Below are 12527 nucleotides of genomic sequence, written 5' to 3' on the forward strand. Positions count from 1 at the left end.
AGGGGCCATCTCAGCCTGTTCTTCCTCAGGTTCAGAGTTTGGCCACCTGTGTGTCTGGCTCCCTGTTTCCAGAGGACCCAGTAGCTGCATTGCCATGGTTCATTACTCTGGGCCCCAGAGTCTGGGCTGTGAATGAGCCAGTAGTGCTGGACAAAATTAATGGCTTTGTTTGGTAGTCTCAGGTGAGGGATACGGGGGCGAGGTCGTGGAGCTTGATTTTGGGAAAGTGTTTGATGCATCATCTCGTAATATCTTGCTCACTAAATTAATTCCAACGGTCAGGTGACTTGGAAACTGGCCATTGACTCAAGCACAAGTTAGAGACGAGTGATAATGGATCTGTAAGGGAGGAGGCTCAGGGCTGCGGTGAGGCCCAGAGGTTCTTAATTAAACCTTTGTCTGGTGAGGGGGGTAACCGGCCCATCAATAACTGATGACAGGTGAACACAGGTGAGGCATCAGCTAGAAGGAAAATCAGGGGAAGTGAGTTCTGAGTGGGTGTTAAGTTGGTTAAAGCCCCCTGCCTCTTTCCCATCTGCCCAGCACATGAGCAGTTATAAATGCCTCTGAAGGCAGGATGGCCAGAGGTGTGCCCTGCTTGCCTTGCTGGCAGTGTATGTTTGCCTTTCTTGTCTTTTGTGTGTTTGTTTGTCTCTGTGGCTGGATGCTTCTATCGTGTGTCTCTGGCAGGGTGCTGTGTACGGTTGCCCAGGTTGTGTGCACTGCTTTCCTCCTGGGACTTGTGCAGCACAGCGTCTGTGTCTTTGGGGACACACACTGGGTCGTGTGTATCTGTACCTGGGCGTTTACATGTCTGTGTGTTGGTTGCAAATGTTCCTGGGTATGCCTCTTGTGGCCTGTTGTTGGAGTCTTCACGTTAAGGCTACTCAGAGATGTTCAACTTTCATTGGCCACCTCTGAGCCCCAGTTTCCTCATCTGTTGCATGGAGATAATAGCAATACCCGTCTTGTAGAGTTGCTGTAAAAATTAAATGAGCTCATGAACGCAGAAGTGGGTAACACAGTAGCTGGTGCTTAGTAAGCCCTTGGTGAATGGCAGCTGTTGATTGTGAGATGGTGCAGGGCGGCAGGAGGGGCTGAGAGAAGGAGAGTATCTGGACTGCGGAAGGAGAAGGTGGTCTGTGCACCACTGGGACCGTCAGTGAGGAGGGAGGGGAGAGGGCAGTCGTGGACAGAGCCCACGAGTGTTGCTGTGGCCGCTCCATCTGGCCAAAGAACCGGAGGAATCCGGAGGGGCCCTTTCTCCTCCAGGTGGGGCTTGGTGGGTGGGGGGAGGGTGGGGAGAAGCCGCAGATGAGACACCCCTGGGAGAGCCAGAGCCCACCTCCCCCCTTACCAGGTGTCCCAGGCCCCCTCTCCCCTCTAACATGTAATAAGGAGATAATGCTATTTCTTATTCTTTATTTGCCCAGAATGCCTGTTATTTTCTTTCTTTCAGAATCCAATTTTCTCTTGACATTTATGCCTAATGTAGCAAAACATGACCTTTGTGAAAGGACATTGCTGGCAACCCGCTCCCTGCCTCGGGCCCCGCAAGAACTACTGGCACACTCCTGGGCTGCCTCTCCCTCGGAGGTGGGCAGGGCTTCCACTTCCCTGGGACCGCTCCTGTGTTCCCGCCTCCTCCTTCCGGCCAGGGGCGGAGCCGGGGGCGGGGCGTGTTTCCCAGGGCTCAGTGCGTCTGGCGTTCCCGGCGGCCGACTCTCACAGGAGCTGCTGCTCAGTTTTAGAACCAGGGGCTTTGTTCCAGGCTGCGCTGGAGTCGGGCAGAGAGCTCAAGGCCCCCGGGCCTTGTCTAACTTCTGCTGCCCCTGATGCTGTTGTGCGTAGGCTGTAAACCAAGAAAAGCAAAACAAAACAGAAGACTTCTGTCTGGGTGAGGCACTCACCTTTACTGAAACATCATAGTGGCTCATGGTAATGGAGAATTACCATGAACAGGTAATGAAGCCTGTTATCCTTGACCCCGAGTTCCAGCTCCGGGTGTAAGGTCAGCACCTTTGATGAGCGTATGTGTCTGATCCCCTGTTCCTCCCTCCCAATCAGGAATTGCTCTGCAGGGAGCTGGGTGCCTGGGTGTCCTCAAGGGGCCATCATGCAGTTCTTCTGTCACCCTTTTCCTTCCGGTCAGTGGGGGAAGGAGGCCGTTTGTAGGAATAAGATGTGCCATGGTTAGGGGTTCTGTGAAGCTGAGCACGTGGATGGGTTGAGGTTTATAGTCTTTTAGTGAGAGCCTGTGTTGTCACACATACCAGTGCTCTACAGTCCTGCAGAGAGGAAGTGGGTTACAGTATGGGGCTATGGGAGGCTCTCCTAGCAAGGGCTACGGGCTTAAGGACTCTGAAAGGAGAGAGTGCTGGGGACTGGGGAGAGAGTGGGACAGTAAACTTGAGTGATACCTACTGGACACCTTCCCTTCGCCCCAGTCCCCTGCACCCCAAGAATGGGGTCTTCCTCCCCCACACAGTCATGGGCTGTCACCCATGAATATGTGTATAAGCAGGAGTCTGTGTTTGTATTTATTACCTACATGTTTAATGGACATAAATACGCACGTGCTTATACACACATGTGTGCATGTGGATAGGTATTTACCTAAGTGCAATTCTTCCCGCTCTCCTTTCTCATCACTAGATAAGTACATGGCTCCTGGGTGCCACTTGAGCTCTAGCTGTCTCCAGCTGCTGCCTTGAAGGGCTGTTACCACATCAAAAGTTGTTTGTTGAGGGGCTTCCCTGGTGGCGCAGTGGTTGAGAGTCCGCCTGCTGATGCAGGGGACACGGGTTTGTGCCCCGGTCTGGGAAGATCCCACATGCTGCGGAGCGGCTAGGCCCGTGAGCCATGGCCGCTGAGCCTGCGCTTCCGGAGCCTGTGCTCCGCAATGGGAAAGGCCACAACAGTGAGAGGCCTGCGTACTGCAAAAAAAAAAAAAAAAAAAAAAATGTTGTTTGTTGAGCCTGGTAAAGGCAGAGCTGCCTCAAATGGGAAGGGGAAGCCCTATCCCATAGCTTGTCCTTGTGTTTGAATATCTGCTCCTCTGATGAGCTGTGTCTACTGTCTGTACCTCACCCAGCCTGAACTTCTCCCCTGATCTCCAGACCCAGGCATCCAACAAGCTATCTTATCTCTCTTCTTTGGACGTCTAACAGGCATCTCAAACTTAGTGTCTGCAAGGGGGAGGCTCTTGATCCCCACGCTGCTCCCCAGTTGGGACCCCTTTGAGCCTTCCTCGGCTCACTAAATGACATCACCACTCTCCTGGTTGCTCAGGTCTCCCTCCTCTGCCCGATCCAATCCCATAGGAAGTTCTGGCAGCTCTCCCTCCACCACCTAGCTTGAATTCCATCAGCTTAATTGTCTCTACTCTCTCTTTTTGCCTGGAATACTGCAGCAGCTCCTAATTGCTCTGATGACTTCCAGTCTTGGGTTCCTATTTTAAAAAATGGTAATTAGATGATGCCACGTCCCTACTTAAATCCAGCCAGTGCCATCCCGTTGTTCCTTAAAGTAAAATCCGGGTGGCTTACCTTGACCAGCAAGGTGGGTGTGGCGGGTCCCCTCTCCTGCTTATCCTAGACCACTCTTCTACTTCCTTCCTCACTGGGCCCTTTTCTGGCCCCCTAGTCCCTCTCAGGCCTTTGCACTTGCTGCTCCCACTGCCTGGAACACACCTTCCCTGGCACTAGGCTCATTCTCACTCCTCTTCTCAGCTCCGACATCCCCTTCTCAGACGGCATTTCTGGAAGCATCTTCTGACGTAGCCCCGTCTCTCTCCCACATCAGTTACTTACTCCACTTTGCTTATTCCCTTCCTTCTGCTCATCACAAACTACACTTCTTTTGCTTATTCATTTGTAACATGAACATAAGCTCCAGAGGGACCTTATCTGTCATCCACCCCCTCGTTCCTTAGTGTAACCTATATTTGGCTCTCAACAATTATCTGTTATAGAAGTCCTCTAAATATAGGTGCACCTGTAAGCATATGCATATGTGTATAAGCAGGAGTCTGTGTTTGCATTTATTACCTACATGTTTAATGGACATAAATACGCACGTGCTTATACACACGTGTGTGCATGTGGATAGGTATTTACCTAAGTGCAATTCTTCCCGCTCTCCTTTCTCATCACTAGATAAGTACATGGTTCCTGGGTGCCACTTCAGCTCTAGCCGTCTCCAACCACTGCCTTGAAGGGCTGTTACCACATCAAAAGTTATTTGTTGAGGGGCTTCCCTGGTGGTGCAGTGGTTGAGAGTCCGCCTGCGGATGCAGGGGACATGGGTTCGTGCCCCGGTCTGGGAAGATCCCACATGCCGCGGAGCGGCTGGGCGCGTGAGCCATGGCCGCTGAGCCTGCGCGTCCGGAGCCTGTGCTCCGCAATGGGAGAGACCACAACAGTGAGAAGCCCGCGTACCGCAAAAAAAAAAAAAAAAAGTTGTTTGTTGAGCCTGGCAAGGTAATAACCATGGGTGTGTTTCTTCTTTTATTCAGAAGACTAATGACTACTCCTTTCCCCTGTACATCCTAATGCAAAAAAAAAAAAAGCCATTAGGAGGAGGACAGAAGTGTGAACAAAAAAGCTGATGTCTTGATCATTGATGGACAGGATTGCTGAGGGAGGGACTGGCTTGAAGGAATTGTAGGTGACCTGCGGAATATTTTCGACTTGTGTGAATGTTAAGAATGTTTGTTGAGGGCTTCCGTGGTGGCTCAGTGGTTAAGAACCCGCCTGCCAAGGCAGGGGACATGGGTTTGAGCCCTGGTCTGGGAAGATCCCACATGCTGCAGAGCAACGAAGCCCGTGAGCCACAACTACTGAGCCCGCACGCCTAGAGCCCACGCTCCGCAACAAGAGAAGCCACCACAATGAGAGGTCCATGCACTGCAATGAAGAGTAGCCCCTGATCGCCACTACTACAGAAAGCCCACACGCGGCAATGAAGACCCGATGCAGCCAAAAATAAATAAATAAATCTATTAAAAAAAAAGAATGTTTGTTGGTAACAGGGCACAATAGTTTCACTTATGCAAGGTGAAGAAGTCCTAGATATCTCTAGTACAGAGTAGTGCATAGTTAACAATACTGTATTGTACACTTAAAAATTTGGGAGGAGGGTACGTCTTCTGTTAAATATTATTATCACTAAAAAAAAAAAAATAGAGAGGGAAGAAACTTTTAGAGATGCCAGTTAAGTTTATGGCACTGTTTATGGCGATCATTTCATGGATGTATATTATCTTCAAACTCATCAAGACATATACATTAAATACGTACAGCTTTTTTGGTAAGTCAGTTATACCTCAGTAACTAAAAAAAAAGGGGAGGGATAAATTAAGAGCTTGGGGTTAGCAGATACAAACTACTATATATAAAACAGATAAGCAACAAGGTCCTGCTGTATAGCACAGGGAACTATATTCAGTATCCTATAATAAACCATAATGGAGAAGAATGTGAAAAAGAATATATATATATATGTATAACTGAATCACTTTGCTGTACAGCAGAAATTAACACAACATTGTAAAATAACTCTACTTAAATAAAAAAAAAAGAATGCTTGCTGGTTTGTATACCTTATACTCTGAGAGTTCTCTGTCCTCCTGTAGAAGGGTGGGTTTAAAAAGGCTCTCTGAAATTTCATTGTGGTGAGAGCATATGGGAGAATGACCAAGAAGTTTTTATTTATTTCATTTGATTTGTAAAACCTTGCCTTTTAAAAGGTCTCAGCATCCTCTGCAGACATGATCTGTAGCCTTGACTAACTGTCAGATGTACTGTTAGCCGAAGGGAGCAGTGGAGAAGAACAACAAAGCCAGGCTCCCATGAGATGACCACACTTACTACGGAGAGCATGACATGCCACATTGTCCTTTAATTTCCTCTTTATTTGTCGATCTTGCAGAAACCTGTCGAGTAACCGGCTCACCACACTCTCATGGCAGCTCTTCCAGACGCTGAGTCTTCGGGAATTGTAAGTTCGGTTTTGAAGACTGTCCAAGTCGGTGGAGTGGTGGTCAAAGGTTGGGGGGAGGCACCTGAAGCTGGGAGTACACCTGAAAGGGCTCCTTGGGTTGGATGATGTGGGTGTACCATGTTCAGTGAGAGTGAGCCACCCCATCCCTTGATTTCTGATGCTCCTTCTGGGCGCAATACATTTCAGAAGATAGGAATCTCATCTCTTAGCAGGACCTAGTTTTGTGATCTGTTGGAAATTAGTAATAACATTTATATTTATATATATTTATAATAAAGATAATTTATCAAGTTATAATAACATTTGCAATATATAAATAGATTATTAGGTGTGCTTTCATTTATATGACCTTTGATTTATCATCACATGTCATGGGAGGTAGGTATTATCATACCTCCTGTATAAAAGGTATCTCTACACTTTCAGCTGAGCTCCAGAAAGGCATGTGAAACACAACCAAGATCACATTGCTAGGGATTGGCAGAACCAGAACTTGAACCCAGGCCTTTGACTTCAGATTGCATGTATTTTCCACTATCGTGATCTTCTGTCAGCCTCTTTGGCTTGAGTATGGCCATCCTGGAGGGACTAAGCCCATATATTTATTCAGTCTGCTTGTGGACTGCTTAGATTTGCTGCATTCCGAGGCTGATCAATGTACTCCCACCCCAGCCAGCCATTTTGCACAAACACACATTGGATGGATGAATGAAAACTCGTGACCACTGCTGGAAAAAATAAGTCATGTTGATGTGTGAGTCATCAGGGTCATCTCTGTGCGTGAAGGACGGCATATTATGTTGAGGGGACAAATCAAGGAATAAGTTGAAAAGGAATTGAGGCATGGATGGAGTTAGGGAGTCAGGGTTCCAGAGACACTGCTCATGTGTCTTCCCTTTTACTTGATGACTCAGATCCAAATTCACTGAATGCAGGTTGCTTTCTATCCTTTACCAAGAGGCAGTGAATGGCCTTGGATCCCCGCCCATGCTGCTGGCCTTTCAACTTGTTCTCCCTCCACCTGGTAAGACCTGAGTTCAAGGATGCATCATAACCTTACCTTTTCTGACCCAGTTGGTCAGGAAGGGGAATATTTACATCTCCATGGCAGTCTTGTACATACCCTACTCATCCTTATGGACCCAAGTGCCTACCTGATGCTTAAAAAATGCCAGTCCAGGGATGGGAAGTACAGAGATGGTCTCTGACAGTGTTGGAGAGTTTAGGACAAGACTGTTGTGGGTTGCTTTCCTGCTTTAGGATTTTGCCCCTCCCACCAGGCTTCTCCTCTGCTATGAGCACAATAGCTCTAGTGATCAGAGTTCTTTAGTCATACATGGCTGCCATCCAGCTGCACTCAAATAAAAACTCCTACCTGAGCTTGAGAAAAGTTGCATATGTACTTATTTTTTTAAAAAACACTGGAAAACTGGACAATGTCACAGACGTCTCAGTGTCAAACTGTTACACTTGATGCATTGTGTTCATTCCCTTCTTTGTAGGTGGAAAGGACGTTAGAGGTAAATTAACATGACTGCTTTGATCACCACTAACACTGATTTCTGAGATCTTACTCTGGGCCAGGCAGTGTGCCAAGTAACCTATCGAGTTACGAAAGTTAGTTAATCCTTATAACAATTCTATCAGGTCGGAATGGCTACTGTCACTTCAAATTTGGGGACACTGGGGTACTTAGCAAGGTTTAGTATCTTGGTTAAGGTCACCCATTAACTAAATGGTAGCACGTGGACTCAAGATCTTGACCGCTATGCTTCGCCGTCTCCCAACTTTCTCAATCTGTTTTCAATCCAACGATCTGTTCTACAGTAACTTGAAATAAAAATGCACAATTGCAGATTTTCCTTACATTGCTCTAAAACTGACCAGGAACCCTGCCCTAAAGGAGCTAATTGGAGTCTTTCATCCGGTTCTCCTGGGACCCCTGCCCCTTCATCTGTGGGAGGCCAGGGATAGCATCTCTCCAGGGGACATCTGGGTCTACTGTTGGCTGAATTATTGCAAAAATGTTCAGTGCTCCTTCTAAAAAAATCATTGGCTGCGAAATCGATGGTGTGCTGCCCCGGTGACCTGTTTCGTGGAGTTTTAGAACCAGTTGTTCCGTGGATATATATTTAAAGAAAATGTCAGATTTCTCCCAGAGGATCATGGGATTCTGCATTCATCTTTGCCTGTGAATCAATATACCAGTGAGCTGGATGTGACTTATGGGGGAATGAAGACGTTCCCTCCAGGGTGAGTCAGTGTGTGAGAGCCACCATGTCCACGGAGTATTTTATTTCTGTCATATTGTTAAATAAGTAAAAAAATTATGTTGGAAAATAAAGAAGCCCCCCCTCTAAGGAGCAGTCACCCTGGTAGGGGTCTGTTTTTTTGAGGAAGAATTGAATGTTGAGAGTGGAATATTTATCTTTTGGCTGGAGGGGCTGCATGTTGGCTCTTAGCTGTGGCTGTGATTAAAATCCAAACAGTCCCAGTTCCTGGCAAATGGAAGAGTGGGTCATATTTTCTTGTCTGACTTCCTGATTAGTCCACATGGTGCCATCTGCCATGAGCCATCTAGACTGCCAGGGCCTGCCCAGTGGAGCCTGTGGGCTGGGGTGTGGGCGTGGATCGGGTATTTCCAGGAAGAAAGAATTTCGGCCCTAGAGGAGAGAGGCCAGAGGGAGATGGCTCTGTGAGCTGTGGCAGCCAGAAGAACACAAGGGCAGAAGTGTGAGGCTTCGAGCGACCTTCTGCAGGAACAGAAGGAGCAAGCTAGGGCATTTAACAATTTCTTAGCATGTTTTATTCCATCACTGAGAATCTCTGCCTGCCCCAAGCAGCCCCTCCTCTGATCCTTGATAGAAGAACTAATGCTGTTGGGATTCCCCATCAGAAGGGCTGAGTGTCTACGACTTTTCCAGTAGCAGAGAAGGAGAAAAAAGAGGTGTATATTGAGTATCTAATATATACGAGGTCCTGTCTCACCCCTGGAAAAATCCCACAGAGGAGGTATGCTTAAACCCAGTTTGACAAATGAGGGATTGGAGGCTTGGCCAAGTGAAATAACTGGTCCAACATCACATGGCAAGTAAATGGGAATTGTGATTATTAGCATTGCCACCATCCAGGTCTATTGTTTTCAAAGACCAGCTCTTTCCTTACCCAACTCGGCACCATAGCCCTCATGCTATGCGCCCCCTTCCGCCAGAACTCAAGATGGCGGGTCCCCTCAGAGGAATCAAAGGGGGAAAAAATCCAAACAAGTTAGCATCTCAGAGCCCTTACCGTGTGCCAGAGACTTCCTTCACTCATTTCTCATTTACTTTTGTGAGATGAAGGGTGTGGTCTTGGCCGGGCACCTGGCCCGCCTCTCAACTGTCCAGGCTGTGTTTTTCTCTTACTGATGGAACCAGAAGCATCTTTCAAGACTGGCTTCTGAGTAGCCAGCACTCTTTCAATGGCACGGGTTTGGAGAAATTCGCGTTGGTGTTGCAAAGTGCTCTCTGAAGTTTCTGTTGATGGTAAGATGGTATTTTCCCTTTACCGAGAAGATGGGAACAGTCTGTCCAGAAAGCTGAGCAAGAATCAAAGAGATTGACTTAGAGGTAGAGAATGAATTGGAAAGAAAAGAAGCTTGGATTCTGAATCCCATGATACCATTTAGGCAAAGGCAAGAGGCACCAAAGGATATAAACTCACAGCACAGAAACCCTCCAGAAATACCCTAAGGACCATTAGTGTATCTCGAACAGGCTTCTCTTAATACCCTGCATGCATGGAGCAGACATTGATTAAAATAGATTGGAATATTTCATTTTCTTAAAGCAAAGTGATAATTACCTCTGGTATAATTTACAGATTTAATCGACTTGGTAAAATATTAACTCTATTTTGGGGATGGGTTTGTGCTGATCCTGTCACTTTCCTTCCCCCAGTCCTGGCCCTGACCACTTGCCACGGCTCTCAAAATCACTCAACAATCATGTTAATAATACTGTTATTATAATAATAATTTTGGGCCTCTTTATAGCCCCTTTTACTTCACAAAGCACGTTAACATATATTATCACTAATCCTCATAGTAACTGTGAAGAAGGCAGATTGAGCACAATTACCCCATTTTACAGACATTAAAACAGAGCCTTGGAGAATTCAGGCTGAATGAATACTTGGTGTATTCATTTCCTAGGGCTGCCTTAACATATTCCCACAAATCTGGGGGCTTCAAACAATAGAAAGTGATTCTCTCACTCTTCTGGAGGCCAGAAGTCCAAAATCAAGGTGTCAGGAGGACTACACACTCTTCCAAGGCTCTAGGGAGAATCCTTCCTTGCCTTTTCCAGCTTCTGGTGGCTCCTGGTGTTGCTTGGCTTGTGGCAGCACCACTCCGGTCTCTGCCTCCGTCTTCATGTGGCCATCTTCCTCTTTGTCTTTGATCTTTCCCTCTTTTCTCTTATATAGATACCAGTCACTGGATCTCGGGCCCACGGTAATCCAGAATGATCTCATCCATGATCCTTAACTTGGTTATATCTGCAAAGACTCTATTTCCAAATAAGGTCACATTCACAGCTACTGGGGCTTAGGACTTTGACATATTTTGGGGGATGGGGGAGACACTATTCAATCTACTATAGTTGCCCAAGGTGACACAACTGGCTCAACTCAGATCTTTTGTTTGGATATTTTTTTAACCACAGGACTGTTGGCATCTCCAGGGTGCCCTTTGGGCATGTTTTCTTCTGTGACAACAGATTCGGGCCCCCTCCCCATATTTCACTACCTGGCCATGGATTGCCACTGGCAGCACTGATGCTGCTGAGGGAAGAAAACCAGAGTGATGACTAGTGGGGAATCAGTGTTTTTTAAACACTCAGTCTTGGCCTTGACTGTTCAGCAAAGTGTCTTTGTGCACAAACTCGGATGGGGCTGAGTTAATCTGTGGGAAGCCCCAAGGGCCCTACGATTAGGCCCTGGGCCATCTTGAGGAGAGGGCTGGGTGTTGGTAATCTTTGCTGTGAAGCAGCTGCTGTTGTATTATTCATGGGGCCGCCTGCATTATTGATGGAGCAGGGGAAGGCTTGCTTTAGGCTCCTTGAGTCTGCCCCTGAAGCCCTGGCTGAAGGCCCCTCTGCTCCAGACCTGATTTGATGCGAGAATGGACAGCATCATTTAGACCCAGGACTTGCCCTTCTTTGCTTCTGGTCCACCTCACTGTTTGACCCCTCTTGTCAGGATATGAAGACGATAGTGCATTTGCTCGGTGAGATGCCCAGGGCATCTGTTCTGAGACTGAAAATGCTTTCTGCCGTATGTATGTCTTGTTGTCCAGGAGGAGAGTCCAGAGGGATGGGGGGAAGAACTCAAAGTTCTTCTGCAGTTTCCAGGAGACCCTGGGCTGGAGGAAACGACCAGGTCTCATGGTGCATTGCCTTCTGGAGGAAAAAGTTGGAGGGAAACAAACAAGCTTTTAGCGTGCCCATGCCTGGAAGGGTCTAAGACACACCCCACGTATCTCACTGGATTCCCCTGCCAGCCTCAGGACGCTGTGGCACCGTCCACCTTTCTGGGGGGCCCCTGAGATGTTGGGATACGCAGTAGTGCAGGGCTCAGACAAGAGGCAGAACTGAATAAAGCACATGTAGCTTGAAGCAGCCTGGCCAAGACTCTCACCTGTCTAGTATTTTCCACCCAGGTGGGTAATTTGTATTTTTACAGCTACTTAAGAATGAATGACCACATCTTGTCAAGTAAGCAACTGGGAAGAATCAGGCTGACCTGGTTCAGTGTGCATGTGTTCCGGCATCTGGACCCTCAGTATCCTTCCAGCAGGGCTGCCAGGCCTCTCCTCACAGCCCCTACCGCGTGACTCCCAACCACTGTTCCACTCCCTTTCCCCAGAAACGCCGGACAGGGAATTTGACCTCCTGTGTTTCCTAAGGAAGCCCTCAGACGTTCCCTTCCCCTGCTTCCTCCTTGTTGTGAGGGTCAGAGCTGGTGAGGCATGTAAGGCCTTCAGCGTAGTGCTGGGCACAGAGTAAATGCAATGCAAACGTTATTATCCAATTATTTTTTTGACTTCTCCCTCATTTTCTCCTGTCTACCTTTTCTCTCTCCTCTCCCTCATTTCTCAGCTGCAGAAGCATCTGCCTTGACCCCACGGCAAACCCCTCCAAGGGTCCTGGACCTCATCCGTCACTTTGCTGCTCTAGGACCTTACCTTTCCCTCCCCACCCCCAGCCCTGCCCTTACCCGATTCCTAATATGTTTTCCCTCTTCCTTTCCACTGGTTTTTCTCTTCTGTTTTCAACCAAAGATACTTCTGTCTTCCATTGACTTCCTGTTGCCTGGAGCTTAAAACCTTGGGGTCATCTTTTACTCTTTCCTTTTCTTCTACCTCCAAGGAAGCACCAAATACCACCGTGTCTTCCTTTATGATGTTTGCTCCATCTTCCCCTTCCTTCTCCCCAATTTTTACCTCTCTACTCCAGGCTCTTAGTAACTAGGCAGCCATTCTCTCA

The 12527-nt window shown here is 47.6% G+C and overlaps 1 protein-coding gene across 3 annotated transcripts in view; it reads left to right on the forward strand.

Moving 5' to 3' along the window:
- Positions 1-12527, forward strand: part of NTRK3 (neurotrophic receptor tyrosine kinase 3) — a 377501-nt gene that overhangs the window by 108595 nt on the left and 256379 nt on the right. For all 3 annotated transcript variants that reach the window (XM_032623819.1, XM_032623818.1, XM_032623820.1), the window contains exon 4: positions 5932-6000. In XM_032623819.1, coding sequence (XP_032479710.1) covers positions 5932-6000 — 69 coding nt within the window. The remainder of the gene's footprint in view (positions 1-5931; positions 6001-12527) is intronic.

The sequence above is a fragment of the Phocoena sinus genome, chromosome 2 (genome assembly GCF_008692025.1).
Source record: "Phocoena sinus isolate mPhoSin1 chromosome 2, mPhoSin1.pri, whole genome shotgun sequence".
In the NCBI taxonomy this organism is placed as follows: domain Eukaryota; kingdom Metazoa; phylum Chordata; class Mammalia; order Artiodactyla; family Phocoenidae; genus Phocoena; species Phocoena sinus.